Raw genomic sequence first — 27,980 nt, 5'->3', positions numbered from 1 at the left:
ATCTAACGTAAACAAACTACTAAAACCATTATTTAGTAGCGTATGAGCGTGACCGAATTTAATCTTGTTTTTCTTAACCCAAAAATAATTTTTTAATTTTGTGACTAGTGACATTAATTTTAACATACATACTCATATTGTCATTGTGATTATTTGTTAACGCACTACTCACCACGTTCCATCACTACTGGTGTCAATTTACTTTCTAATGAACATCAAAAAGGAAGTAATCGAAAAATGAACGTATTTCTATATACAGTTAATAAATACATGGAGATTATATGGAAAGGGAAATTCACATATTCAAACTATTATTTTGCAGAAAATCCTGTAAATACCTTACAGAATATTTCAGCTGTTTTTGACATTTTTAGTTTATAAAGTGAATTATAATGATTATATACACAAGTTTTTTTCTATTCAAAAAAAGTTATTTAATTTAAGTGTTATTCATAAGATTTTAAATAAAATTGTAAAAATTTATGTAATTTATCTTTTTAATATATTATTTAATTTATTGTACAATTTATTTAATTTGCCTCTACAAAAGCAAAAGTTCTGTACATTTAAATATAAAGTTTATTAAGATATAGTAAAATGTATTCAGTTCATTACTAATTTCAAGTTAAATTTCGGTTTTAATTTCATAAAAGTTATATCAAGAGGATTAATAATCAAGTACAATGGATAAGCCAGACGATACTTTTCGTTACATATACAGTTCATCTCTTGAAGAAAGGGTAAAAATCAAAGTGTAAGTATTGACAATATTCGCTAACAAATCGACCTGCTCACATTAATACGTAGGTACATAAAAACTACATAGCTTTTAATTTTAGTAAAAGCAAATAACTACTATTAATTTACTTTTCGTCCATTTTATACATACTATAATTTTGATATTTTGGGATCTTATTAGTTAACCGAATGATGAAAAAATAATTAAATTAAAACAATTAGCGTTAAATTACGTGTCACTCATGATGAGTAGTCAGAGCACGGTAAAATTACACTACCTCGAATAAATGCGTACATACATGATCTGTGCAGTTACGGTTATTTTTTAACGGTACATAGTAGTATTTTTAATTTTTTAAATTAAAAAGTTTTTACGTTTTAAAAAGGTGGTCGGAAGTAGATAAGCATTATATTGAAACTCATTCGAGTACATGCTATTACTTGTTTGTCGTGTCGCATCTCCAAAAACATTTGCTTTTAAAAATTTTACAATCATTTCAATATGTTTGAATATTTTCCAGTTTTCATTCTCTTATTTTTATTATATTTATATATTTACAGAAATTACAGAATGCATTTTTATTGTGTTATATTTTAATATTGTATTTAGAATTTTATTAAAGAATGTAAATTTTATTTTATTGTGATTTTTTCTAAATGCCATCTTGTAAATAGTCAATTTGCTTAAATAAAGTACTATGGTCACTCTGCACGTTGTCACAAAAACTACGTACCCACAATCGACATACATATTTTTACATATTTATTTGTTTGACATTTCAAAATATTAAATCAAATTTAAGTATATGAGTCTGGTTTGTTTGTATAGAAAATATTACTTATCATACTATGGGTGTGTGTGATTGTTTCAAATTATTATTAAAATATCAAATAATATGGAAATTAATGTTAAAAATTTTATAATCGAATTTATTATTTTCCTATAGATAGATATTAAGTATTTATTTGCAACCTGTGTTCAAATTTTATAATAAAATTGAACGTCTGAAATTTAGCAGTTTTAAATTGAAATTAAATAAAACGAAACAATGAACCTAGGGCTGGCACAGCTTCAAAAATCTGTAATAGTTTCGCTACACAATATAGTAATTGCAGAACATAGGCTTAATTGTGTGTTGATAACGTATAACAATTTCGAAGTTCAAGTTTATTTTAACATCTGTCATTCTCGGAGTTCTCAGTCAAAATTATTTATATAAAGAAATTTTGCATTATTATATTTAACTCGATAGAAATCTGTAATACATGATCAAAAAAAAAAAGGGAACTTTTTGGAAATTTGGAACGGAATAATATGATCCTTTGCTGAAAACTAAGGTGCTCTTACCAAAAAATATGAAATACTAATATTCACTAATTTGATACATGAGTTAGAACATTATATTCCTTTATTAAATTGTGAAAATATAAAATCGTTCATTAAATGCTGTGGACATTTTTTTACTGATTAGTTTTTTTTGAGTGTTTTGCGTAATTGATTTCTGTTTATATCTTGTTTCATTCATTTTTCCTTTTCTTTCAAAAATCAAAAAGTATTGAAAAAACAAAATTCTTCGAGCACTATTGTGGTCTCTTGTTTATCCATTCAAAATTTCATTGAATGAAAAATGCTGTGTTATGAATTCGATGCGATTGTGAATAAACTGAATTGTTATGTGACACTGACACATTGATAATTACTCATAAAGTTACACATTCAAACAAGTATACTATAATAATACTGAATACATACAAATTATAATACTCAACAGATTTTCTGCAAATTAAAATTTTTACGATTACACGTCAGTTTTCAATTAATCAGTAATCATCGTCTTGTTTGCGAGAGTTATTCATTTAATTTTTTAATGAAAGTTTTTGAAGTATAAATGTGATTTTAAAATCACTAAATTGTAACATATTATTTATTTTACAAAAAAAAAACTCTTATAATTTTATTTAACTTAAAAAAACAAAAATAATACAAAAGCGGAGTGAACACTTTAAATTTTGTTGAAGTAATAAAATTTTAACCTAAAAAAATTTGCTTGTCATTTCCAACGCAATAAAATTCAACTTTTAGTTCAAACAAACACAAAAGAAGATCATTATATATATGTACATATGTACAAAAATTGTTATAATAGTTAGTTACCAAGTTGCGTCAATATTAAAAAAATACACACTTGTAAACTGTTAACAATTTAAATTATTAAAAGTTCATTTGTTAAAGTTAAATAAGTTGTATAATTAATTAATTACTTTTTATAAAAATGGCTGGTAAAGAATATACATTGGCTGAAGTTCTTGAACATAACTCAAATAAAAGTACATGGCTTGTTATACATAATAATGTATATGATGTAACTGAATTCTTAAATGAACATCCTGGTGGTGAAGAAGTTTTAATTGAACAAGCTGGCAAAGATGCTACTGAAAATTTTGAGGATGTAGGTCACAGTACTGATGCTAGAGAAATGATGAAAAAATTTAAAATTGGAGAATTAGTTAAGTCTGAAAGAAAAGTTGTTGCTGAAAAATCTGAACCAGATTGGACAACAGATCAACAAAAACAACAAAATTCAGGAAATCTTTTTAACACATGGATTATGTATTTTGCATTGGGTTTAGTTGCTACAATCATCTATAAATTTGTATTTTCGCAATAATAGCTAGGAAATAGTAAAAAAAAGTTGTACAGATTTTAAATCAAATATATAAAAAATTAATTTGTTTTTTTTTTTCATAATTTTTTTCTCTGCATTTATAAGAGTTAAAAATTCAGCTTAATTTTTTTTTATATGAGCAAAAATATTGGTACTCTATGTTAAGTTAATCATTCCTTTTCTAAAGATTTTTGTCATAAAATTTAGTTGATATTTTAAAATATGTAATTGCTAATTTTTTATCAGATTTAAACATTGTTATTAAAATTAAAATCTAAGTCTGATTATTTTACACATAAAAGAATATACATATAATAGGTAGGTACCTACCTACATACATATGTGAACAAAAAATGAACAACAAAAAAGCAAATAACAAAGTCCTCATTTAAAAATCATGAGATATCAGTTTTAAAATTAATTTTTTAAAAAGCTTCTACTCACATATACTTTTTTTTTAAAGTAGTTCTACAAAAAATACATTAAGTTGTAGATATTTCTATATAAATGTGTTAAAAAAATTAAATTTTTGATTTCGTAATGTAATTGTGCTTGCAATATTTGAAATTGCATAAATTAAACGGTGTGAACCTTATTTTTAACATTTTAACATTTGTATTTGGTCTTAAGGTTTTTAATAATATTTTTCAAGAAAATATTAATTTCTCTATTACTTAGGTTTTATTACCTTTCTAATAATTAAAAAAGAAACAAAAATAATATATAAGAATAAAAGATATTGAAAAAATCACTAAAATTTGCAGTCAATTTAATTTTTTTTCAGCTTCAGTTTGTATAAAATTAATATTATTAATCTATAGTCCTTTTAATATCTACCACTTATTACAAATATTTAGAATAAAAAATTTAAAGATCTAATTCTTTGAGATTCCGAGAAATCATTTTCATTTCCGAGACATTTTTTAGTTGCAAAGCCACATTTAATTATTTCTGAAATAAATTAGTTATGCTATAATGATCATGCAAAATTATTTAAAAATTTTATTTTTATAAAATAGCTATTTGTATTAGGTGAACCACACAACATATGTAGGAAACCACACACAATTTTATCTCATTTTTTTTATGAGTAGACGACCAACACTACGATTATGATGTTTATGAAATCTGACCCACTTATATAATTCAATAAATCTTCATTTCAAAAAAAAAAAAATTTCTTTTTCAAGAAACAAAAAATCTTGACCTTAAAATTTAATTAATAGCCAAATAGCTAGAGTTGGTTTAATTTTTGGAATTTTTTTTCGTTTTTTTTTTTTGTGTGCGAGTTATTTCTTACAGTGTTTTATCTGAAAACTTTCAATTTTGATGGTTTTAATACTGAAAGAAATCTCTTAATTTAAACTCACGAGGCAGAGTAATTCGTGTATAGGAAAAATAAAATTAAAGAAATAAATTACATATGTACAAAATACATATATATTTTTTGTGTGTTATCTTAAGTGAAGTCCAAAGTCTATCACTTAAATTATTCAAATTAAATTCCTTTTTGTGTTTTTAAATAATAATTTTGCTTGCGAATAATGAATTTTAAAGTAAAAAACATTTATAAAATTTCATAAATTTCTGTTATACAAATTTTATTAATGTGTTTTTAAGTATATGTATAGTTATAGGGTTATACCTAGTTTTAGTGGAGAAGTTTTTTTTTTATATAATTTTGAATTTTTAGTAATTTAAGTGTTCATTTTAAATTAAATGTTTTTATATTCTAATGTAATAAAGAAAAAAAATTTTTTTTTATATGTAACTTCCAATCTAATTCTAAAATTTCAATAAAATTATTTAATATATTGGATGGTTAATTTTGAAAATGACCTAAGCCCATTTTAATTAAAAATTAAATATTTCTCCGTTTGGGTATAAAGTAATCAAAAAATTGGATTAGCTGGCTATTAGTTTTATAGAATATTTATTTTCACATCCGATATCATAAGTTTCGTTTCCAAGTATTGACATTATTATTGCCTTGGAAATAAAAGAGTTTTGAAATGGCAAATGAACTTAAGTCATTCAAAATGAACCATTCATATGTAATTACTTTTTAAGTAATTAAAATTGTGAAAACATGGAATAAAAAATTCAATTTCTTAAGAAATTTTTTCATTTTAAATACAAATAAATGTATTTATATATGTACCTATATTAAATATTTTCTGGGAATCATTCATATATTATGTTCATAATATAATTCTTCAATATGATTCTTCAATCACCTTTGCTGCATAATATGTATAAAATTTAGCTACCTGTTCTATACACGATTTCAACTTAACTAGATTTCAACAGGTACTTATCTACTTGTTTATAAATAGTCTCGTAGACTATGGGATTAAAATTACTCTTGTAATTAAATATCTTAAGAGTAATTAAGGAGAAAATAACCAAAAATTTAAATACATACCTGTATACTTTTGAATTTTAATATGTATATAACAATGCATATTAGATGGAATTTTTTATCTACCATTGGAATTCAACATGTATGCATTATGTTGTTGCTATTAATTGAAGTTCGATATTATTCCAAAAAATTTTACCAGACATGCATGATAGGTACCAGAAAATTGAAAAGAAAAGGTTATTATGCTTTTGTTCAGTTACTGTTACAAGTCAACATAAATGGGTATAAAAAGTATAATAATAGAATGTTTAGTAAATTGGAAATAAATAAAACATGAAAAATATCAATTTATACAATTAATTAGTATTGAAATATTCAAATAATTTACAATTCACATAATATGACTTAGCAATATTCAAAATAGATAAAATATTAATTTAAACTAATATTTTCTGTTGTATAATAAATGTTTGTCATTACTTTGTTATCATATCGTACTTTCTTTAAGGCACACTTATCTCAAATTCTTATCATATTTTTTTTTTTTTAATAAAAAACGTGCTAAATTGTTAATTATCAGGAATATTTTTAGCAAATTTCGTTGAAACATTGAGTAGAAGAGATTGTAAGGCTTAGAAAAAACAACAATGTAAAAATTTTAGTATAGATCGCTATGTATGTAGCTATGACTGCTGAATGGTTATTCAAACGATTTTTTTTAAATTATTGTAAGTTATATAATGTATTTCAGTTCACCCTGACCATCATTATTTACTTATTATTTATTTGGTTGACAATGAGAATTTTATAATATTCAAATTTATATAATAAAAGTGTATAATACACACGTTTAATACAAGTAATATTTAAGTAGTTCTCAACAACATTTTTTGAAATTTGTATTGAAAAGTATGTATGTACATTGTTTTTGAGCACATATGTAGAGAATGCTGAATAAACGAATTCTCAGTGCCAATTTCAATATAAATTTTTGAACACAATAACAAATTATTGAAATAAAATGATTGACCGAATGAAATTCCCTTTTGGTCTTAGTTGGAATTGAAGAAAATGATAAAACTATAATTTTACGAGAAATAATATTAAAAATAATTCAATTAAGATTTGATAGGAATTGCCTATATAATTATTTAAAGTTAATTGTCGTGTTGGAGATCATCAAAAAGCTAAAGAAATTCGTGTATGAATGAAAAAACAAAACAAATTAAGTGCTGGTAGAATCTGTTTGTCATAAGAATGACAATAAATTTTTTCATATAAGTAACTAGTTATAAACATTTTAAAAATGTATATTTAAAATGAGCGTAATCTAATCTAACAATTTCAAAGTTATACAGATAATATTAGAGTTCCTACTTATAATAAATAATTTGAAAATAATCTAATATCTAATAATTATAAAAAATGATATGATTATTTTATTACAATACAATTTATTTGCCTATATTTTATAAGTTCTTTTAGAAATATGAAATTACGCAAGTATCAAATATTATTTGTTTGTTATCGACTACATCGTATACATTAAGGGAGGTTATGTGATGGCACAAAAAGTCAGATGTCAAGTTTTCGGTGGGAATGCATTTTTCCATGGTAGGGAAGAGTAAATAAACTATTTTTAGCAAGATGTCGGTATTTTTGCATTTTAGTTTGTCGGTCTGGGTCTGTACGCGGTTCAGCTGAATAGACTAACGAAATTTTATATATTATGAGTTTATTTTTGGCTAAATTTAGTGGTTGGTTATGTGCTGACCACATCATATCTGTTCTTTTTTTTTTTGAATTTCTGTATATCGTTAATATTTTTTTTATAAAAAAATACAAGTTTGCTGCTTTGCTTCAATGTTTTTTATTTATGGTTTTGATTACTGGTTGCTCTTTTTGATTTTGTGCGAATTTATAAAAAATTTCTATTGTTCTTTATGGTTCTATGCATATCAAGAAGAAGCTTATTTTAACTTATCATATTATATTGTAAGTGAAAATCTAAACCTATTAAATATTGCACAATATTTAAATTTCAAATTTCATGTAAAAAGTGTCAAATTTACCCTTGATAATGAAACTCTTCAGAAATAAAAAGCATTATAATATTATAATATAGCTACTTACATAACTATGTAAATTTTTTTTGATAATCTATTTTTTTTCTTATTTTTTTTTTTTTTTGGAGAAAATTATTCAAGATTTAAAAAATAAAATTCAAGATTATAGAGAGAAAACAGCAAGAAATAAAGTTTTTATTGAACTCAATTTTTAATGATTTTGAAATCATTAATGTTCAAAGTACAAATCGGATTAACAAAGCAAAATATTGAATAATATGATAATTTGAATGATTCTATTACAACATATCTATACCATAAAAGATAAAAAAAATATATGTATATATGTTTGCATGTATGTTAATATCAAAGTTTTGTTATACGACAGAAATTTCACTTTCTATTTCTAAATTTTTATATTATATTTTTTATATACTTTAAAATTTACTATGACCGCAATCAATGTACATTTAAGACATATGACATTTATTAGATGTAAAGCATTAACTTCTAAGTGTAAACTCAACTTTTCAAAACTTACCAACTTTTGAATATTCATGTACTTATTGAAATATTAAGAAAAAAATATAGTGAAGAAAAATTAGAAGAAATTTGAATGCTCTTTATCTTTTGGAAATTTTTACAATCAAGCAATGTAACAATGTTCTAGATAGAATTTTTATACTATTTTGTTAATTTTTCGTATTATGAAGTTTCATAGTGTTTACACTTATTTTTAATGTGAAAAGAAATATGAAACCAGAAACAAGGAGATTCAAATAAATTCGAATTTTAAGTGAGAAATTCTTTTTCAAAATTTTTGCTAATACAAAAGATATTGTACGTCGTTAATTAAGCGATAGTTTTGATAAATATATGCATAACACATATGTATGTTCAATGTAGTTTTTCTGAATCATATTAAATGTTGTTTTAATTTCAAAATGTTGTGGGGATATTAAGTCGTATAGGTCAATACTATAATATGCTTTTATTTACATACATATATGTATTATTTAATAAAAAGCTTTTCTACTTTCATATTTCATTAAATATGTACACTATTATATTGTTAAATTAAACAAGTTCCATTAAAAAAGCATTATTACACATTACAAAAACAATGATTAGTTGATCTTATAGAATCGACTTCATGCATATAGTAAAAAAATTCGATCTTATATTCAAAAAATTCTTCAATGAAAATGTTGATAATTTTTCCGAAATATAAAATTTTTAAATATATATTATACACTTATATAATTTTATACCGGAATGAAATACTTTTATTTTTTGCTAATATTATATTTCGTGCGGTGTATACGCACTTTATCAAAGTTAATTTTCTTCTTATATACTATACAGAATATAATAGATGGTATGCTTGATGTTGGTATAATACTCGTATACATTATAATATATACATGATTATTTAATATAATTTTCATTTCATGGTAGAACCATCGATAACATAACATGTATCAGTTGGTTGCAAAAACAAAAATAGTTCTACGAGTATAATATAATTTCAACTTGATTTCAAAATTTATTTGATAAATCTTTAAATTTATTTTTCATGTTAAAATATAATTATTCTGTTTTTGACATATATGTAACTATTCGCAAATATTAAAACAAATAAATTGCTTTTTGTATGATTTTTGATAGTACATTGATAGTATAAAATTAAAAAAAATAATGTTCAATAAGCAAATTAATTTTAAAAAGAGTAAGTATATAGAATAACTAAATAAATACTTAGTTATTAAATAAAATAATTAAATAAACTTTCAATGGAAAATTTACTTATTTATTGACTATTGTGTAAATATTATGACATTTATAACAATATCAAAAAATTATTTGTTCACGCTATCATGCCAATATATTCATACAAGTATACTACTTTCATGTCATTTCTTATATATTGCAATGAAATAAGTATCAAAATTTGTAATAAAACGTTTTGTATGGGAATAATTAATTTTGTTTCTGTAAAATTTAAAATACTCTTTTCAAGTACATACACTTACATATTTGATTCCGATTTGAATACAATTTAAATTTATTTTAGAAATTTTTTTCATTTAAATAAATATTTTGAGTTGCTAATTGTTTTTCTCTTTCAATTAAGTTCTAATCTTTTGAAAAATACAAAAAAAAAAATTGTACTTTAAAATTGAACTTTCATCGGAAATTTCCCCGCTATCAATTCTAAATGTCAGTAATTAATTGCAATTAAAATATCATTATACATGTTTTACTTGTTTCTTTAACATCATTTTATAATTTGAAATACATACATAATTCATTTTCGAATTAATTCTGTTTGAATGTTTTAAATATGGTTGCAATTAGTTAGTGCCATTTCCAATTGACAATTTACAATTTTTTACAAATTATTAATTATTACATTTCTAAACTACTTTTGAAATGCATTAAAAAGTGCGCATTTTAACGTATTGAATAAAAAGTCATTTAGTATAGATTAAAAATCGCAAATATTTGTTAAATACTGCTATCATTAACAATTTAGTAGAAGTAGTTTCTGAGGAATATTGCAGAAAATATTTAACGTAGTACATCCATATAAACATAAATCATAAGGTTGAATTTTTTTTGTTTACATTTGGGAACTCATACATTCATGCCCATTTAAGTTTAAAATTTTCTGCGCAGTTTAATTAAATTAATAACCTGCAATTTGATAAATAAAAAAGCTTTTTGTTTCAATGAATTTTATAATTTTGGAATAGATTACGTAATAATTTATAAATTATTTTATTATATAAATACTTTCCATTAGTATTCTTATAGCAGTAAATGAAGCAAAATGAAAAAAGCTCTCTTAACTTCAACTATGATCAACATACATTTTACGAATATTTAATATGAAATAGATTCTATGCTTTTACTTATGCCTTCACTCATAGTAAACTTATGAATTAAATTTCATTGTTATTTGTTTTTTTTTTCTAACATTTTTATTTTAATTTTAGTGGAACTTTAGAAGGTGAAAAACAAAAACCGGCTTATGAAAAATTACTTGAACAACCATTACTTAGATTTTCTGGTTTATATTCAGAAGAATGTGCGCCACTTCTAGTTCAAATTCAAGTTTATAATAAAGGACAACCATATTGTTTACCGGTAACAACATCATATAAAGCTTTTACAAAAAGATGGAGTTGGAATGAATGGGTAACATTACCGTTACAATTTTGTGATCTTCCTCGAACTGCAGTTTTAGCTTTTACAATATTGGATTGTATTGGTCCAGATCAAACTGCTGTTGTTGGTGGTACAGCAATATCATTATTTGGTAAAAATGGTATGTTTCGCCAGGGAATGTTTGATTTACGTATATGGCTTGATGTTGAAGGTGATGGTAATTATCCATCAAAAACACCTGGAAAAGGTAAAGAATCTAGTAAATCACAAATGCAAAGACTTGGTAAATTAGCAAAGAAGCACCGTAATGGTCAAATACAAAAAGTTGACTGGCTTGATCGATTAACATTTCGTGAAATCGAGATGATTAATGAGAGAGAAAAACGAATGTCAGATTATTTATATTTAATGATTGAATTTCCAGTAATATATGTAGACGATAAAATATATTCTGTTGTATATTTTGAACCAGATGGTGATACAACTTATAAATTTGTTGCAAAACCAAAAATGGTTACTGTACCCGATCCAGAAATATTGCAAGAAAATTTAGTTGAAAGAAAACATCATAGACTGGCACGTTCAGCTAGATCTGGTTTATCTGATAAAGATGCTAAGCCAACCGCACAAATTAGAGATCAATTACATACAATAGTTTACAGATATCCTCCTACATATCCGTTAAATAGCGAAGAACAAGATTTGTTGTGGAAGTTTAGGTTTTATTTAAGCAGTCATAAAAAGGCGCTTACAAAATTCTTAAAATGTATTAACTGGGAAACGCCGCTTGAAGCTAAACAAGCTCTTAATTTACTAACACAATGGACACCTATGGATGTGGAAGATGCTCTAGAGTTATTAAGTCCTTCCTTTACTCACGCGGAAGTGAGAAGGTACTATTATTGTTTTTAAGTTACATATATATTAAATTTTATGTATATTAACATATATTGTATATACTTAAATTTTTTAACATTTTAGATATGCTATAAGTCGGTTAAAGCAGGCTCCTGATGAAGATTTGCTTTTATATTTACTACAATTAGTTCAAGCTCTTAAATATGAAAATTTCGATGATATAATTGAATCATATAAGAAAATTCTTCCAGACAAGGATATTGTAAAATCATTTGATGATAATGGTTTTGACCAAAGTTCAACTTCAGATTCAAATAGCGGTCGTGGTGGAACGGCTTGTAGTACTGAGTCGCATAAATTAACAAAAAAGGCTACACAACAATCTTTAAGTTCTATTGGATCTACCAATAATATGCCAACTGGGCAGGAGAATGCTGGATCAGATTTGAATCGTTCCGATATTGGTTCTGATAACTCAAATACATTGATGGGTGACAATATACCAACAAATAAAACTAAAAGTAACTCTATGCCAAATGATTTATCTTCATTTTTAATTGAACGGGCATGTTCTAATAGTAAACTAGCCAACTATCTTTACTGGTATTTATCGATTGAAGTTGAAGATCAAGAAAATGTACGAAAACAAGATGAACGAGTTCGTAATATGTATACAATGGTATTGAAAATGTTTTTAAAAGTTTTGGAAAATGGTAATAGTAAATTAAAAGTAATTAGACAAAATTTGGATAAACAACAAAGATTTATAGACGAATTAGTTCGATTAGTGAAAATTGTAGCTAAAGAACCTGGAAACCGAAATAAAAAAACAGACAAATTCAAGCAACTTCTGGCTGATGCTGATTATTTTAAAATTAATTTTAAGAGATTTGAACATGAAATACCTTTTCCTCTAGATCCTGATGTAAGCATTACAGGAATAGTTCCCGACAAAACATCCTTGTTTAAAAGCGCTTTAATGCCGTCTAAACTGACTTTTGTAACTTCGATACCTCGCCAAGAATATGTAGCAATTTTTAAACACGGTGATGATCTCAGACAAGATCAACTAATTTTACAAATGATAACTTTAATGGATAAATTATTGCGCAGAGAAAATTTAGATTTAAAACTCACTCCTTATAAAGTTTTAGCCACTAGTTCTAAGCATGGATTTTTGCAATATATTGAGTCCTGTACTGTTGCAGATGTTTTAGCAAAAGAAGGTAGCATTCATAATTATTTTAGAAAACATAACCCATGTGAAACTGGACCTTACGGAATAAGTTCAGAAATAATGGATACTTATATAAAAAGTTGCGCTGGTTATTGCGTTATCACTTATTTATTAGGTATTTACATGTTTTGTGTATTAATATTAAATAAATCTTTTTTAATAAAAAATTTATTTTGTAGGTGTTGGTGATCGTCATTTAGACAATTTACTTCTTACTGAAAATGGTAACCTGTTTCACATTGATTTTGGTTATATATTGGGACGAGATCCTAAACCCATGCCACCACCAATGAAACTTAGTAAAGAAATGGTAGAAGCTATGGGGGGTATAAGTTCCGAGCATCATCATGAATTCCGAAAACAATGTTATACAGCATTTTTACATTTGCGTAGACACGCTAATGTGATGCTGAATTTATTTTCATTGATGGTTGATGCTAGTATTCCAGATATTGCGTTAGAACCTGATAAAGCGGTGAAAAAAGTTGAAGAAAATTTAAAGCTCAGTCTAACCGATGAAGAAGCAGTCCAGCATTTGCAAAGTTTATTGGATATTTCAATTACAGCTGTAATGCCAGCATTAGTCGAACAGATTCACAAATTAGCTCAATATTGGCGAAAATAAGATTTTAAGCGTACATTTTATAAAGACACTTTTGCTTTGTAAAATAAATTATATACATATATGTTTTTATATTTTTAGTTTAAATTTAAGAAAAAATTAATTTTTTTTAGATATTAAAATTATTATGTATCCACACTTATTATGACTTTTGACATTATTAATTTATAATTATGTAAATTTCTAAAGCAATTGGCATTATCAGTTTTATAATTTTTAGCACACTTGTAATGTGATTATTTGGTTTAATAAAATTTTAATGCAAAAGAAATCATACATATATTTGTATGTATATTTGAATATACATATGTATATATGTATATTATGAATTTAGCAAAAATTCTTGCCTTATACTAAGATTAATTATTAATGGAGATGTTGAAGGTATTGAAGAGAAAAATTCGCAATATAACATATGAAAGCAATATAACATTTATTTTAGGCACACTAAGATTTATAACAGAATCACAATTATTTCAGTAATTTAACAAAATCAATGTCTGAAAAAAAAGTTAATAACTCTTTTGCAATTAATTGTCTTACACAACGTAAAAACACATGCACCCATATTCTGTCAGTAGCATTACTTGACGTTATGGGTTGTTATTAAAAATGTTTGTAATTTTCTGAATAAAATCAATTTTAAATTTGGGAATTCTATAGTAAAATCCAAAATAATTTTTAATAATATCCCATTACTTCAAGTGATGCGACTAACAGAATATGGTTGATAGTTTTTGATTTTCTTTCGAAAATGGCTTTGGGCATTTAGGTTTTGGTACATCTTATAGATAATATTGTGTTTAACAAATCATTCAAACATGACATACAGATTATGTTAGAATACATTTATATATATATGTATATATATATACTAAAAATTATAATATGATAGAAAAAATAAATTGAAAAGCTTTTCTTTTTTTTTAGTTTGAAATTTGAGACTTCATTTTGAGTCAATTTTTTTTACATTCAACTTATTTAGACCCACATATTGAATAGAAACAATAACACATTTTTTTCAATTTAAAATATGAATATAATTTAATTTTTATAATCTAGTTATGTATGCTTTTAAATATTGAACTTGAACTTACAACTCAATCAACATGTTTGTAGGAAGTGTTATAGTTGATTTTGTTTTCCGCGGTTAAGTAATTTCATGATTCATGATATTGAATTGAGGGAGCGAAAAATTATATTCAATAATTGTGTTTTTATATATGTACCTACTTATCATCTGAATTTATATGAAATACCTAATAATTTTATATTCGATAATATATTTGATGCGATATTTTTTCAATTTAGTAATTTGATTTTTTTTATTGTTCTTGTTTTTCTTTTCAAGCAATTTTTTCTTTATTGTAATGCATTTTCATTTAGTGGTTTTTTTTATTTATCAAAATGCATCATTACTATACAATGAAAAATTTATTACAATATAAATTATAATTTTCTTTCAGTACATCATTTGAGTTTGAAAAGAAAAGTGGCAAAATTATTAAAAATATCTTAAATATAAAATATCAAAATTAAAAAGAAAAAATAAATGGCAAAGGCTGAGGTTTGTATAAATAGTCATTTATAAGAGGAAAATCGATTTAAAATATTTTCTTAATTTCCAAAAAAAAAAAAAATTTATTTTGTCAAGAAGTCTTGAGCGATTAAAGTCTGCTTATAAAAATTTTCGATACTGGGTAGTTTTGGTAATAATGCTAAACTAAAAATAGTGCAAAAATATTCTTATTTAATAATTTTTCAATTCTAAAATTGTAAAAGAATAAAATTCATGGATTTATTGGATTGTATATTAGACCTTAATTAAAAAAGGCAATTTATATATTAAATAAATGTATTTAACAATTTAAATTCAATTTAAATTTTAATATAATTTATTTATATTAAAAAAATACAACCATTGTGCAAAATAGAAAAATTATGGAAATGAATTTTCGATTGCATATGTTTAGGCTAAATATTTTTATAGTATCTACATTATTTTTTTATTTCCGTAATGAAATACGAATGGGAAAAATTAAATAATTTTAAATAAGGGGTATGAAACTGTGATTCTAATGTATTAAAATGATTAACTTCTTAGTTTGTAGAACTTCTACAATTTATTTAATTTAATTTAATTATAATATCCACTCAGTTATAATTAATTCCATTTTGAAACTTTTTAAAAGCCCTAAAAAAATTTTTAATAAAATTTTAAAGTCACAAAACTGAGCAGAAAATTCGAAGAGTTTGAAAATTTCAATGCCTTTTTTTTAGACGAAAATTGTAGGAATTTACTTAATATTACATTTTTAGGCATTTTATTTTTAAAATATTGTTGTACAAAGCTTGAAAACTATATTAATTTTAATGAATTTTATTAAATATTAAATATAAATGAATGTCTATTCAATAAATATTATTATTATATGCATAATATCTCTATATAAAACAATATTATTAACCAAATAAATTTAATACATTTGTGGTTATTATGTTCTAAGAATAATTGAAATTTTATCTCAACATTTAAGTTATCTTATTATGTAATAGCTTTAATTAAGCGTTCTACCCGATGTCGTAACTTAATAAGAAAAATTAATTTTATTCAGAAGTTAAATTATCTTGAGAAAAACCTATACAAGTAGCTAAATATATATATGCATATATATGTGTTATTAAAATAATATATTATGTTATAATATAACTACATAAATGTATAAAATAGCAACCCCGGAATTTTGTTTCTCTACGAAAATTAAATACACATGTATTTTCTTATTAATGCACATATGAATGGCTGTTTCTCAGAATGTCAAAAATATGACGATCATATTAATCACATCATGCGCTTGATTTTGAAAAGCAATGGTTTAATTTTAAAAATTATTTCTCACACTCACTTATCCACCTTTAAAGAAATGTAAAAAAAATTAAAATAATAATCAGCTGCGTTCGCAACGTAGTTGGTCTGGTCAATTCGCGTTAGAATTCATGACCAGTATCAATTATACGTATTTTGATATAGTGGGAAACGAACTATATAATATGTATGTATGTATGAAGTTTGGTATTTACTTTTTAGAATTACTCTTATTTCTAGATATTTGACATTCCAACCAAAATAATGAAAGATTTTAATGATTTGTCACTTGAAGAACGCCTTGAATTTCTCGATTCTTTTGATATTGCATTTTGTGACTGTGACGGTAATTATTATTAGCCATATTTTTCTTTAAAAGTAAGGAAAAACAAAATTATCTTTTTTTTGTAGGTGTAATATGGAAAACAATGCAAGAAACCATACCAAACATTGGAAAATCTATAGAATTTTTAAGAGCAAATAATAAAAAAATTATTTTTGTAACTAACAATAGTTTACGTACTTTTCCAGATCAGATTAGGAAATTTGCTGAAAATCATATTGACGTAAATGATGTAAATAAAATTATATAAATTACATACATATTTTGTTTCTTCATTCAAACAACAACAGAAAAATAATTTTTATTAATTTTTCGTTTGAGGATGATATTATTCGGCCTTCTAATGCGATTGCTGCTTATTTGAATAAAATTAATTTTAATGGTATAGCTTATGTAATATCTAATTCACCATTTCGTCAAGATTTAGAGGAGGCTGGTATTAACACTATACATGGGGTAATTATTGTTTTTTTTAAATAATTTTTAAATTGCAAATTTTGCAACTGTAATCTTGTACTAAATGTAAAATTTTGTAATATTGTTTTTTAGCCAAATGGTGTTGTCGAGGAAAATTTTGAAGATTTAAGCAAACATATTTTCGATAAAGAAAAAATTGGAGCCGTAATTATTGATATTGATTTTAATTTAAGCGTAACAAAGTTGATAAAAGCTCATCTTTATTTAAAAGTAATTTTGAGTTTATTGAATGCCACAAATATAATTAGTTAAAAAAATATTAAAACCTATAAATAATCATTAAATGCTTTTTGTAATTCAGAATGAAAATTGTCTTTTTATCGGAGGTGCATTCGACACTGTTATACCATTTGGGAACACCGATATTGTGGGTAAATATTAATTATAGTTATAATTAGTTATATTTTAAATAATAAGTAAAATATTTATTAAAAGAAATTTTCAATTTTAGGTCCTGGACCATTCATAAGTGTTGTTGAGAAAACAACTGGAAAAAAACCAAAAATTTTTGGTAAACCTGGCCATGAACTTGGTGAACTTCTTTTAGAGATTTCAAATGATATATCACCAAATCGTGTTTTATTTATTGGAGATCATTTAAATTCAGATATTAAATTTGCAAATCATTTAGGATTTCAAACACTTTTAGTATTTACTGGAGCAACAAAGCGTGAAAATTTATCTGATTTAACGGAAAACGATCGTATACCAGATTATATTGCTGATACTTTAGTAGATATTATAATACCATGAAATCGAATTAATGTAAATTGATCCATGTCATAATATTATTGATATTTTTATTCTCATTATTCGATATGTTAATTCGATATTTTAATAATGCAATTAATTAAATTTTTTTTTGTATTGTTTTATTGCTTGCTATATTTTATATGTTGAGATCTTATTAAAAGAACTTCGCGATAGTATTTATTTCAAACGCATTGCTATTCCTCGTAACACATATGCGAAAAAGGATTTGAAATGATTTTTAACCAGTTAGGAAGAGCTATAAGTTCACAATAATTTTTTTTTATACATAATAGAAGACATTTTTCTTATTTCTTCTCTTTCTATAAGCAAACTTTTTTCATAATGTAAATTTAAGAATATACTAAAATAAAACGCAACTGATTGAATATACTGAAGAGATTTTTTGGTGAAGTAAAAAAAAATTTAAACATATTGATCTGGACATGGAAAATTTGTTGTTATATTTCAGAAATTTATTTACATATGAATTAAGTAAATCATTCTAATTATACAATTATAAAGTAAAATATGTATAAGATCATTACATCATATGCAATTATATTGTTATATTAGATAATATGAAAAAATTAAGCAAAAAAATAGTAGTGCAATTACTAATAATTTATAATGCTTTATAAAATTGCAGCTTTCTATGAGTATAATAAAAAGACTTATCTGAATAAATTAATAACACAAAATTTTTGTCAGTATATGATTTATACAAAATTGTAATCTTCGGATTCATTATTTGAATTCACGTTACTTAATACAAAATTTTGGCTACCCAACTAGACAATATTAAACTAAAACTAAACAGCTATGAATTCATATAATACCTTCAGTGCTTATAACTTCAAGACAATATTTTTAAAATTTGAATACTTTTTGAATGTAAAATTTTGTAAAACACCAATATTGTACTAAGAATTTTATTCGATTTAATCCATTTTAAATTATGTACTTAAATGTTTTGATTATTTAAAATACTCAGCAAATTGTTTTAAATTAAATTTTATGGCCATAACAACCATTATATTATAATACATTATATAATTGCATTATATTATAATGAGCATGTGGTTTTGAATGCATTAAGCTTTAACAAACATGTATAATAAATTATTTAATTAATTTTACGAAAAATAATTTTCCAATTTTTTTGATAAAGTTTTTAGTTCATTAAATTTGACAAATAACAAAAAGCACATGCACAGAACATTATATAAATATTTATAATATGAACAAAATTTATAGAATAACAAAACAATATTAAGGATACCTAGATAAACAGGTAATCCGCAATATAATAAGTTTAGAATGTAAAAACTACGAAGTGTTTAGGTTAAGAAGAAAATTTGTTCTTTATGTTTATTTATGTCTTTATGTATTGTCAGTGAGCTTATTCTGCTATCGACGCACTGCATATTTGATCGTAACTGAATTTATAATACACTTATAATCAAGTCGGAAACAAGATTTTTAATTATAGTCCTATATTAAGGTAAAATTTTTGATTATATATGGTTATGTTTAATTATTGGAACGGTAAGTAATGAATCGACTCCGATAATAATTCTGATAATTCTAATATAATTATTGTTTAGTTTTGTGGTAGATATTATGTTGCAGACTTTATTGAGCAATCTTTTTCAATTCCAATTCAAAATTGTAATAATACGATACAAATATACTGCTTCCCTTGTGGGTGGTATTTGTTGAATTTGATCTAATACTCAAATGTTACGGCAGGCACATTATAAATTGCAATTATGCAAATGCTGTTTTCAAATTTGAAAACAATTTAAAAATATACTCGTATAAAGTCATTCGTTCATACTATTTGATTTCTACAAATAAGAAAATATAAACGAAGGGAATTTTTTTGGATAAACGATTTACTGAAAATTGAGTTTGAAGAGAGATTTACTGAAAATTGAGTTTGAAGAGTGATTTACTGAAAATTGAGTTTGAAGTGAGTATATTTCAAGTTATGTATATGTTATTAATGTTTAAAATATACGTTATATTAGGTATAAGCTAAATAAGATATATATTAAATATATAGAAACTAATAAAAATAGTAATTCTCTAAAGATTTCTTCTAATAATCGTAATTGTAGCTGTACGTATGTATATGACGATTATTTACATTAAAAAAATTCTATAGATTTGTGTGAAATCTTAACAGTTATAATATCTCTCTTGTAATACATAAAGTCTAAATAAAAGACGCAGTTCAAATTATCATTTTAAAAGCATTTTATCAGAAAAACATAATTGATCTTATATCATTAATAGATCAAGCATTCTTCTATTTGAAATAGAGGTCGAAAATTGTATGGAAAATAATATTTAGAATAATAGAAAAACCATTAATAAATTCTTTTATCTTCGGGCGTACTATAATAATTTTCCATATGGATAACTACCTACATACATTAATCTATAGACAATTAAATCTTTGGTCACGTGCCAGTTTCTTGTTTCTTTTTTTGAATCTTTTAAGAGTACAATAATTTTTTTTTAAAATTATAAAAAGAAAAAATTTCTGATTAATATGAAGTGTCGATGAATTGATTCGTTTTTTTACAATAATCAAAGAGAAATATTCAAAAAATAGAGTTGGGAAAATAGAAAACTGTTAATTAAATTATGGTATATATCGACTATTTATTGTTAAAAACAAAACAAGTTATCTACATAGATTTTAATGGCATTATGACGTAAAATCATGTTTTAATGACATTTTCAAAATTTTTTTTTGTATGACAAGAAATTTATACTCTTATAAAGGTATTGAACTTGCTATCGAACAAACATATAAGAAGACCGTGAGATTGCTCTCTCATTGCATATTATTGAAAATTGTCATATATTCAACGAAATCTTATATACTTTTTAATGCCTTCATGACAAGTTGAAAAACTATCTTAATAATTTACTTACGTATATTGTGAATGGAAAATCAAAATTTTAAATCATGTAATAAAAAATTCATATGAGTTCATCTTGCATACTATTGTACTATGTGAAAAAAAAAATATTTTTTTTTGAAAAATTATTTTAACAAAATTATTTTGTTATTATATCATTTGATTTGGTTGTGAAAAGACATGAAGTCAACATTAATTTTAATAATTTTAGTTGCAATTTTTAAAAGTAAGTTTTTTGAGTTGAAGTTTACCAAAGTTCAAAACAATTATATTAAAATATTACTTTAGTAATTTCAAAAAAAAAAAATTAAAAACAATAGCAAATAAATTTTAAAAAGAAGTTAAAGTGTAAAATGTGCAAAAAAAAAATTAAGAAGCGAAGATATGGGGTCGAAACATTGAAAAAATAATTAAAATAAAATATGTTCAAAAAAATTAAAAATTTTTAATCCTTATTGTTCAGTATTATGGATCATTCTTTTTCGAAATGAAATAACTTATAAAAATATCAGGACTATCGTGAATACGAGAAAAATTTAAGTTCAAATTAAAAAAAAAACAACAAAAACAATGATTTCCGCAACAAATTAATTATAATTAAATTTATGTTGTTCTTCTGATTTTGTTACTCGTTACTCCTGTCTCGAACATGGAAAAAAATTTTCTTCTAACGAAATGAAGCGTTTATTAGTATCTAAAAGCCCCTAAAATTTTAAGTTTCTACAGGCTGGGGTCTAGAAGAAATTTTTACCTATCTCCCCCCCTCTAGAAAAAAGTATCCACGGACGGACTGGCGGACGCACGAACAGAGTGAAACTAATAAACACTTTTTTTCAAAAATTTTTTGGAAAAGTGCTAAAAAATATAATATCACAATTTATTTATGTAACATTTTTGCTAAGAAAATTGTTGTTATTTAAAACTTTAAATATAAAATCTAAATAATGTAATTTATTGCAATTTATATAATGGCTCTTATTGTAGAAAAAATTAATATAAATTTTAAAAATGAAAATAGATTAAAAATTTTTAACTGAAAACATCTAAAATATATTTCATACAGATTTGCAGAATAATATGCAAAAATATATATTAGGCAGATTTTCGCATTATATCATAGAAATTTTTCTATTACACCTAGATTTCCTGTAGAAACTGCATATTTATAGAAATCAGTTTGCCCGATATTATAAAATATTATCCAACAATAATAAGTTTTTGTGAAAAATATAAAAAAATTTACTAGTTGTATATCAAATTGGAGAATATGGAAAGCGAATTGTGGGTTCGATTCTAAATTTTTTTTTATAAATTTCTGTTAAAGAAAATCTGTCAATATTGATTAATCTGACAATCTGTTTCATTAACACAATCTTCCAATGTACACAATTTGAATAAAATTACAAAAGAAACAAACAAGAAAATTTTAAATGTTTCAGTACCGCTGTGAAAAGCTCCACAGCACTTATAATTTAATGGGTCAGTATATTTCTTCTTTATAAATATAGCTAAATAATTTCTGATTAGTTTATATGATTTTTTTTCATTTAAAATAATAATAAATAATTAATATACTTAATCGTTTATCCAAAGAGTTGGTAACATTTTTAATAAAGATTAATTTATAATTTCGAATAAATAGTTAAGGTTAGGGTGGTAACATTTTATTTAGAATGTGTCACATACTTATTATAACAAAATTTGTGGTAATTATTGAAATTATTTTAAAGTTCTGATTTTTAAAATTCAATGTTTCTTTGCCTTCAATTGTAAACCAAAAATAAAATACCGTAATTTTAAATAAATAATAAGACTATACATAATTCCGAAATTTATTTTTCTTTTTAGGTCAGATCGTTCGTACGCAGTTCTGTTTCACATATCCAGATCCTTGGACTAATGTTCGAATATATTTCTATCATGGGTAAATTTCTTAAATTTTGAATCAAAACCTTTTTAAGTACATATGTGATTTTATTTTAGTGATAAAAATTTACAGAACGTATCATATCAATTAAAAGATGCAAATCAACTTTTAGAGAATGCAGATTTTAATATTGAACATATAACAACTTTATATGTACATGGTTATACAGAAACCCAAGAACGTTTTAGTATACCAACATTGAAGAGAGCTTATAGCTATCGCAAAAATTATAATTTTATAACTTTAGATTACGCTTCATATTCTAAGGGTGATATAGTATTAGCTTATTATAGGGCTGTTAATGCTGTCTCATATGTAAGTACATGTGTGCGTATAAAATTTTTAATTTTTCTGCAATTCTATACCCTTTTTGTTGTTTTTAGCTAACTCCGTTTGTTTCACAAGCATTAATAAAACTTTTTAATGCTGGATTGCCAATTGAAAAATTTCATTTGATAGGTCATTCATTAGGAGGACAATTCGTAGGTTATATAGGAAGAAATATAATTGCACAAACCAATGGTACAAAAGTATTAAATAGGTTTGTAAATTGTATTTTAATTATATGAAAACAAATACTGATATTAAGATAACAACACTTTTCAAATTTTATTATAAGAATATCTTCATTAGACCCAGCATACCCAGGATTCTCTTCTTTTTCGTTTATGGAAACAATAAGTTCAAATGATGCTAAATTTGTTGATGTCATTCATACAGATGCATAGTAAGTTTTATGAAGAACTGTAGGTTGTTTCGAAAATTTAACTTGAAATTATTGAAAATGTAGTGAATTCAAAAGAAATCTTATAAATTTTATATATAAAATTGTAAAAATATAATTATAAATTTTTTAAATTTAAATTTTATATTATTAAATAAAAATTCAATTATTTTTATAGTTTTTTTGGCGCTCCGGTTCAAGCTGGTAGTGTAGATTTTTGGCCAAATGGAGGTAAAGCATTACAACCAGGATGTCCTCCGCTAAGTTTACTTGTACTAGATAAAAATGGTTTGTTTAAACATAAATTAAAATAAAAATTTTCATAATTTATATCATTTTTGTTTTTGAATTTCATTAGATTTTTGTAGTCATTGGAGATCATGGAAATATTGGGCTGAAAGTGTTGCAAATTTATATCCAGAAAAATTTGTAGCATATAAAGCAAATACATATTCTGAATTTTTAACTAGACCATTATCTTTCTATCAAACTAATGAAATCACATTAATGGGATTACAAGCTTCAAGAAGGCAAATAATTTATCAATTTTTGTTCTTTTAATTTTAAAAAATTATCAAAAATAAATTGATTTTTTTCTTTTTTCACAGTTCTAGGGGAAATTATTATTTATATACAAATGATGAGAAACCTTTTGCAAGAACACTTACTTTAAATGCTGGATTGAAATAAAATAATTATGCATTTTTATGGAAATTACTAAATAAAATTTTAAAAATATATTTTTTTTTTTTTTTGAGAGGGCTTAACAATTAATATACTATTTGAATTATATTTTAAAATAAAGTTAATAAAATAAATATTTTAAATAAATTTTTAATTGTTTATTTAATAATTTATTTATCTATATTATTTTATATATATATAAGAGAAATATTTAAATAATCTTTTAAAGTTTTCAAGTTAATAAATATCTTGTTGTGAAATTGACATTCACAAATATTTCTGAGATGCGATTATATTACTTTTTAAGTAGTATTGTATAGTTACTTGAGCGTAAATCTCGATTCACTTATTCTCAATTAAATAATATTTTGTAGCAATTTTTAAATAAAACAGCTATATTATAAAAGCGGACTAATTAAGACATACACGTGCTTATAAAACATATTTAAATACCTTGACTTACAAAATTTAGTGATTCGGTATTAACACATAATTCACAATTAATAGTTGAATTGTTTAATAATACCGTGTTACTGCATTTTGGAAGACAAAGATAATAATGAAAAAAATCTGATGTGGTCAGCACATAACCGACCGCAATGTGTATTGTCTAGTTAAGTGAAAGTGTTACAGAATATTATAAAAATGTCTGTTAAATACTTCTTTCCAATTTTTAGGACATTAGTAAGCTTATAGTTAACATACCTAGAAAAATGTAAATTTGGCTTTTAGTAGAGTTTCGCTTTGTGCTACCCGAATTCCCTGAAATGCTCGCCAGTTAGTTTCGGTAACAACCAGAACTCAAATATCAAATTTCAAGAAACTCCATCAATTCGTTCCGTAGATATGGTGGAAAATGTAAAATCGGCCCGCAGATCAGTTTTCGAGCCCTGATCTTTCCAAAAAATTTACATGTTCATTGTTTTAATACAAGGAATTCAAATATTAAATTTCAATGAAATCGGTTGATTATTTCTCTTTATATACACAGAAATGTATATTTGGCCCGTAATAAACGTCTAGTTGCCGATGCCTGATTTCTGCCAAAAGTTAGGAGGTTTTATCGCCGGTAGAGCAAAACTTATATATGAAATTTCAAGTAAATCGGTTGAATATGTTCTTCAATATGCTCAAAAATGTAAAACAGGCCCGCTAAAAAGTGCAGTTCCCGAGGCCTGATACATACCAAGTGTTGATCGATTCGTGCCATGGTGGAAATAAACTTACATATAAAATTTCATCAAAATCGGTTCAGCCGAACTTGAGATACACGCGTGCACACACAGACCGACAGACCGACAGACCGACAGACGGACAGACCGACAGACCGATAGACCGACAGACCGACAAGTTGTTAAAAATAGTTTATTTACACTTCCGTACTATGGAGAAGTACGTTCCCACCAAAAACTCGATATGCAAAATTTGTTGCCATCACATAACCTACCTATTGTTTACACAATACGGTCGGTAAAAACTAGAATGAATAATTTAATCAAATAAATAAATATAATTTAATTTCATATGGATGTAAGCAGGGCACTTGTTATAGTGCGGCTAACTTGGTTAGAAAAGGGTTAACATAGTTCTTGTTTAACCAACTACTAGTCCAAGTGTTGTTGTTTCCTATTTAAAAAAAAATCTTTAATTAAATCAGTTTTAATGAAAAATTTTTAATCCAATTTTTATTTGTTCATTCACAATTTCAATATTTCTTTAGTTCACGTATTTAAAAATTAATTTCTATAATTTTAAATGTGTGAACATTATTTATTAATTCTTATTTAAACAAGTGACTTTGCAATATTTTAAATTTTTTCCAAAATATTTATTTGCAAAAGGGTCTGTACACTCTAATAATTCCTTTTAATTATAAAGTCTTTAGACACTGTTATACTTAAACATATGAGACAATCATAAAAGTCGGTGACGACAATTTTCAGGAATTTAGTAGCATTTACATGATAAACATACAAAACAAGTCCCAATTCAAGGAAAATTGAAAAATGTATGTTCTGACCAAAAGTACCTTCAAGTGTTGACGTGAAAAGTTTAAGATTAAACATGTATGTACATATGAAAAACTTAATTGAAATCTGAAATGTAGCTGCAACAATATATTACTACTGGATGTAATTTAAAAGGAATTCAGAAATATTAAATTGTTTTTATTTTTTTAATTGTTAATTTAATTGTAAAAATCATTTAGGTACATATGCATACATTTAATTTGTAAATCAGTTGTCAAAATAAAAAACAATCAATAACCAAATAAAATAAACAAAGTATAAAGGAGAAAGATATGATGTGATCAGCACATTACCGACCTAAGTGTGTGGCTAACGTGCTAATCATACCGCCTAGAAATACTTCGACTTATCTGAATAAATAAATAACATAAAATTTTTGTCAGTATATGATTTATACAAAATTGTAATCAGACATGAACTCATGTTCTTCTTCGGATTCATTATTAGAATTCATGTTATTTAATAGAAAGATTTGGCTACCCAACTAGACAATATTAAACTAAAACTAAACAGTTATAAATTCTATATTTATACCTTCTGTGCTTATAACTTCAAGACAATATTTTTAAAATTTGAATACTTTTTGAATGTAAAATTTTGTAAAACACCAATATTGTACTAAGAATTTTATTCGATTTAATCAATTTTAAATTATGTACTTAAATGTTTTGATTATTTAAAATACTCAGCAAATTGTTTTAAATTAAATTTTATGACCATAACAACCATTATATTATAATACATTATATAATTGCATTATATTATAATGAGCATGTGGTTTTGAATGCATTAAGCTTTAACAAACATGTATAATAAATTATTTAATTAATTTTACGAAAAATAATTTTCCAATTTTTTTGATAAAGTTTTTAGTTCATTAAATTTGATAAATAACAAAAAGCACATGCACAGAACATTACACTTAACCCTCGATTTACACGGTACTCTATTTACACGGTTTCTGTTTAACACGGTCGGAGAAATGGGGAAAAACCTCAATTTACACGACACTATTTCGGTTTAGCACGGTCACCTAAATTAAAAAAAAAATGTTTTCAAGATTTTAAACCATTGCTAAGTAGCACTTTTTTATTTAACAGTAAACTTAAACAGTTGAATAAATTATGTATGTACAAAAAAATAGTTTTCAAGGAAGAATTTTTTTTTAAATTTAAGTAGGCGTAGGATTTTAAACCGTTGCTAGCTAGCACTTTATTCTAACTTGAATACATTGTTGAAAAAATTATGTGTACATATTTCAGTACATATTTCTTTTCGAAAGTGTAATATTTAAAAGTAAGTGTTCTTCAATCATAAATGGCTGTTATATTCGGTAAGAGTTCATAATAAAAAAAAATCTATCTATTTTTTATATTATGTATTTGTTTTAAGAATTTCCGGCAAGAAACAAGAGAAGAGCTGTCGTGTTTCTAACAAGTGAAGATGATACAGAATGAACTTTTTAATTTTTCTTATTGCTTTTCAAATTAAAATGAACTTTTTTTAAATTTTTGTTTGTT

General features: G+C 24.3%; 4 protein-coding genes across 4 annotated transcripts; all 4 read left to right on the top strand.

The window, feature by feature from the left end:
* Nucleotides 1–552: 552 nt before the first annotated feature.
* On the top strand, nt 553–13,999 carry LOC129619389 (phosphatidylinositol 3-kinase catalytic subunit type 3). Its single transcript, XM_055534642.1, has 4 exons — nt 553–754; nt 10,835–11,899; nt 11,988–13,216; nt 13,281–13,999. The coding sequence occupies exons 1-4, from the start codon at nt 684–686 to the stop codon at nt 13,724–13,726; spliced, it is 2,811 nt and encodes a 936-aa protein (XP_055390617.1). The 5' UTR covers nt 553–683; the 3' UTR covers nt 13,727–13,999.
* LOC129619390 (cytochrome b5) lies at nt 2,580–7,739 on the top strand. Its single transcript, XM_055534643.1, has one exon. It carries the CDS (start codon nt 3,012–3,014, stop codon nt 3,405–3,407), a length of 396 nt encoding a protein of 131 aa, XP_055390618.1. The 5' UTR covers nt 2,580–3,011; the 3' UTR covers nt 3,408–7,739.
* A 1,196-nt stretch (nt 14,000–15,195) lies between the features above and the next one.
* On the top strand, nt 15,196–18,557 carry LOC129605403 (uncharacterized). Its single transcript, XM_055515148.1, has 7 exons — nt 15,196–15,290; nt 16,830–16,935; nt 17,001–17,164; nt 17,254–17,388; nt 17,482–17,619; nt 17,711–17,780; nt 17,861–18,557. Exons 1-7 carry the CDS (start codon nt 15,276–15,278, stop codon nt 18,160–18,162), a joined length of 930 nt encoding a protein of 309 aa, XP_055371123.1. The 5' UTR covers nt 15,196–15,275; the 3' UTR covers nt 18,163–18,557.
* A 1,125-nt stretch (nt 18,558–19,682) lies between these two features.
* On the top strand, nt 19,683–24,402 carry LOC129605659 (inactive pancreatic lipase-related protein 1-like). The gene is made up of 7 exons (XM_055515552.1): nt 19,683–19,707; nt 22,944–23,019; nt 23,079–23,337; nt 23,406–23,563; nt 23,642–23,749; nt 23,925–24,034; nt 24,105–24,402. The coding sequence occupies exons 1-7, from the start codon at nt 19,683–19,685 to the stop codon at nt 24,305–24,307; spliced, it is 939 nt and encodes a 312-aa protein (XP_055371527.1). The 3' UTR covers nt 24,308–24,402.
* Nucleotides 24,403–27,980: the final 3,578 nt, after the last annotated feature.

The sequence above is a fragment of the Condylostylus longicornis genome, unplaced genomic scaffold, assembly GCF_029603195.1.
Source record: "Condylostylus longicornis isolate FDR11 unplaced genomic scaffold, ASM2960319v2 ptg000013l, whole genome shotgun sequence".
Classification (NCBI taxonomy): Eukaryota; Metazoa; Arthropoda; class Insecta; order Diptera; family Dolichopodidae; genus Condylostylus; species Condylostylus longicornis.
Note: the sequence above shows the minus strand (reverse complement) of the source record. Positions and strands in the feature narration are given on the sequence as shown.

Excerpts from the sequence above, each read along its gene's own strand:
- LOC129605659 (XM_055515552.1), top strand. The coding sequence starts at position 19,683 with ATGGTTATGTTTAATTATTGGAACG. Across the intron at positions 19,708-22,943 it reads TATGTTTAATTATTGGAACG|GTCAGATCGTTCGTACGCAG; the intron begins GTAAGTAATGAA and ends TTTTCTTTTTAG. Across the intron at positions 23,750-23,924 it reads GTCATTCATACAGATGCATA|TTTTTTTGGCGCTCCGGTTC; the intron begins GTAAGTTTTATG and ends TTATTTTTATAG.
- LOC129605403 (XM_055515148.1), top strand. Across the intron at positions 17,620-17,710 it reads AAGCTCATCTTTATTTAAAA|AATGAAAATTGTCTTTTTAT; the intron begins GTAATTTTGAGT and ends TTTGTAATTCAG. Across the intron at positions 17,781-17,860 it reads TGGGAACACCGATATTGTGG|GTCCTGGACCATTCATAAGT; the intron begins GTAAATATTAAT and ends TTTCAATTTTAG.
- LOC129619390 (XM_055534643.1), top strand. The coding sequence starts at position 3,012 with ATGGCTGGTAAAGAATATACATTGGCTGAAGTTCTTGAACATAACTCA.
- LOC129619389 (XM_055534642.1), top strand. The coding sequence starts at position 684 with ATGGATAAGCCAGACGATACTTTTCGTTACATATACAGTTCATCTCTT. Across the intron at positions 11,900-11,987 it reads ACTCACGCGGAAGTGAGAAG|ATATGCTATAAGTCGGTTAA; the intron begins GTACTATTATTG and ends TTAACATTTTAG. Across the intron at positions 13,217-13,280 it reads CGTTATCACTTATTTATTAG|GTGTTGGTGATCGTCATTTA; the intron begins GTATTTACATGT and ends TTTATTTTGTAG.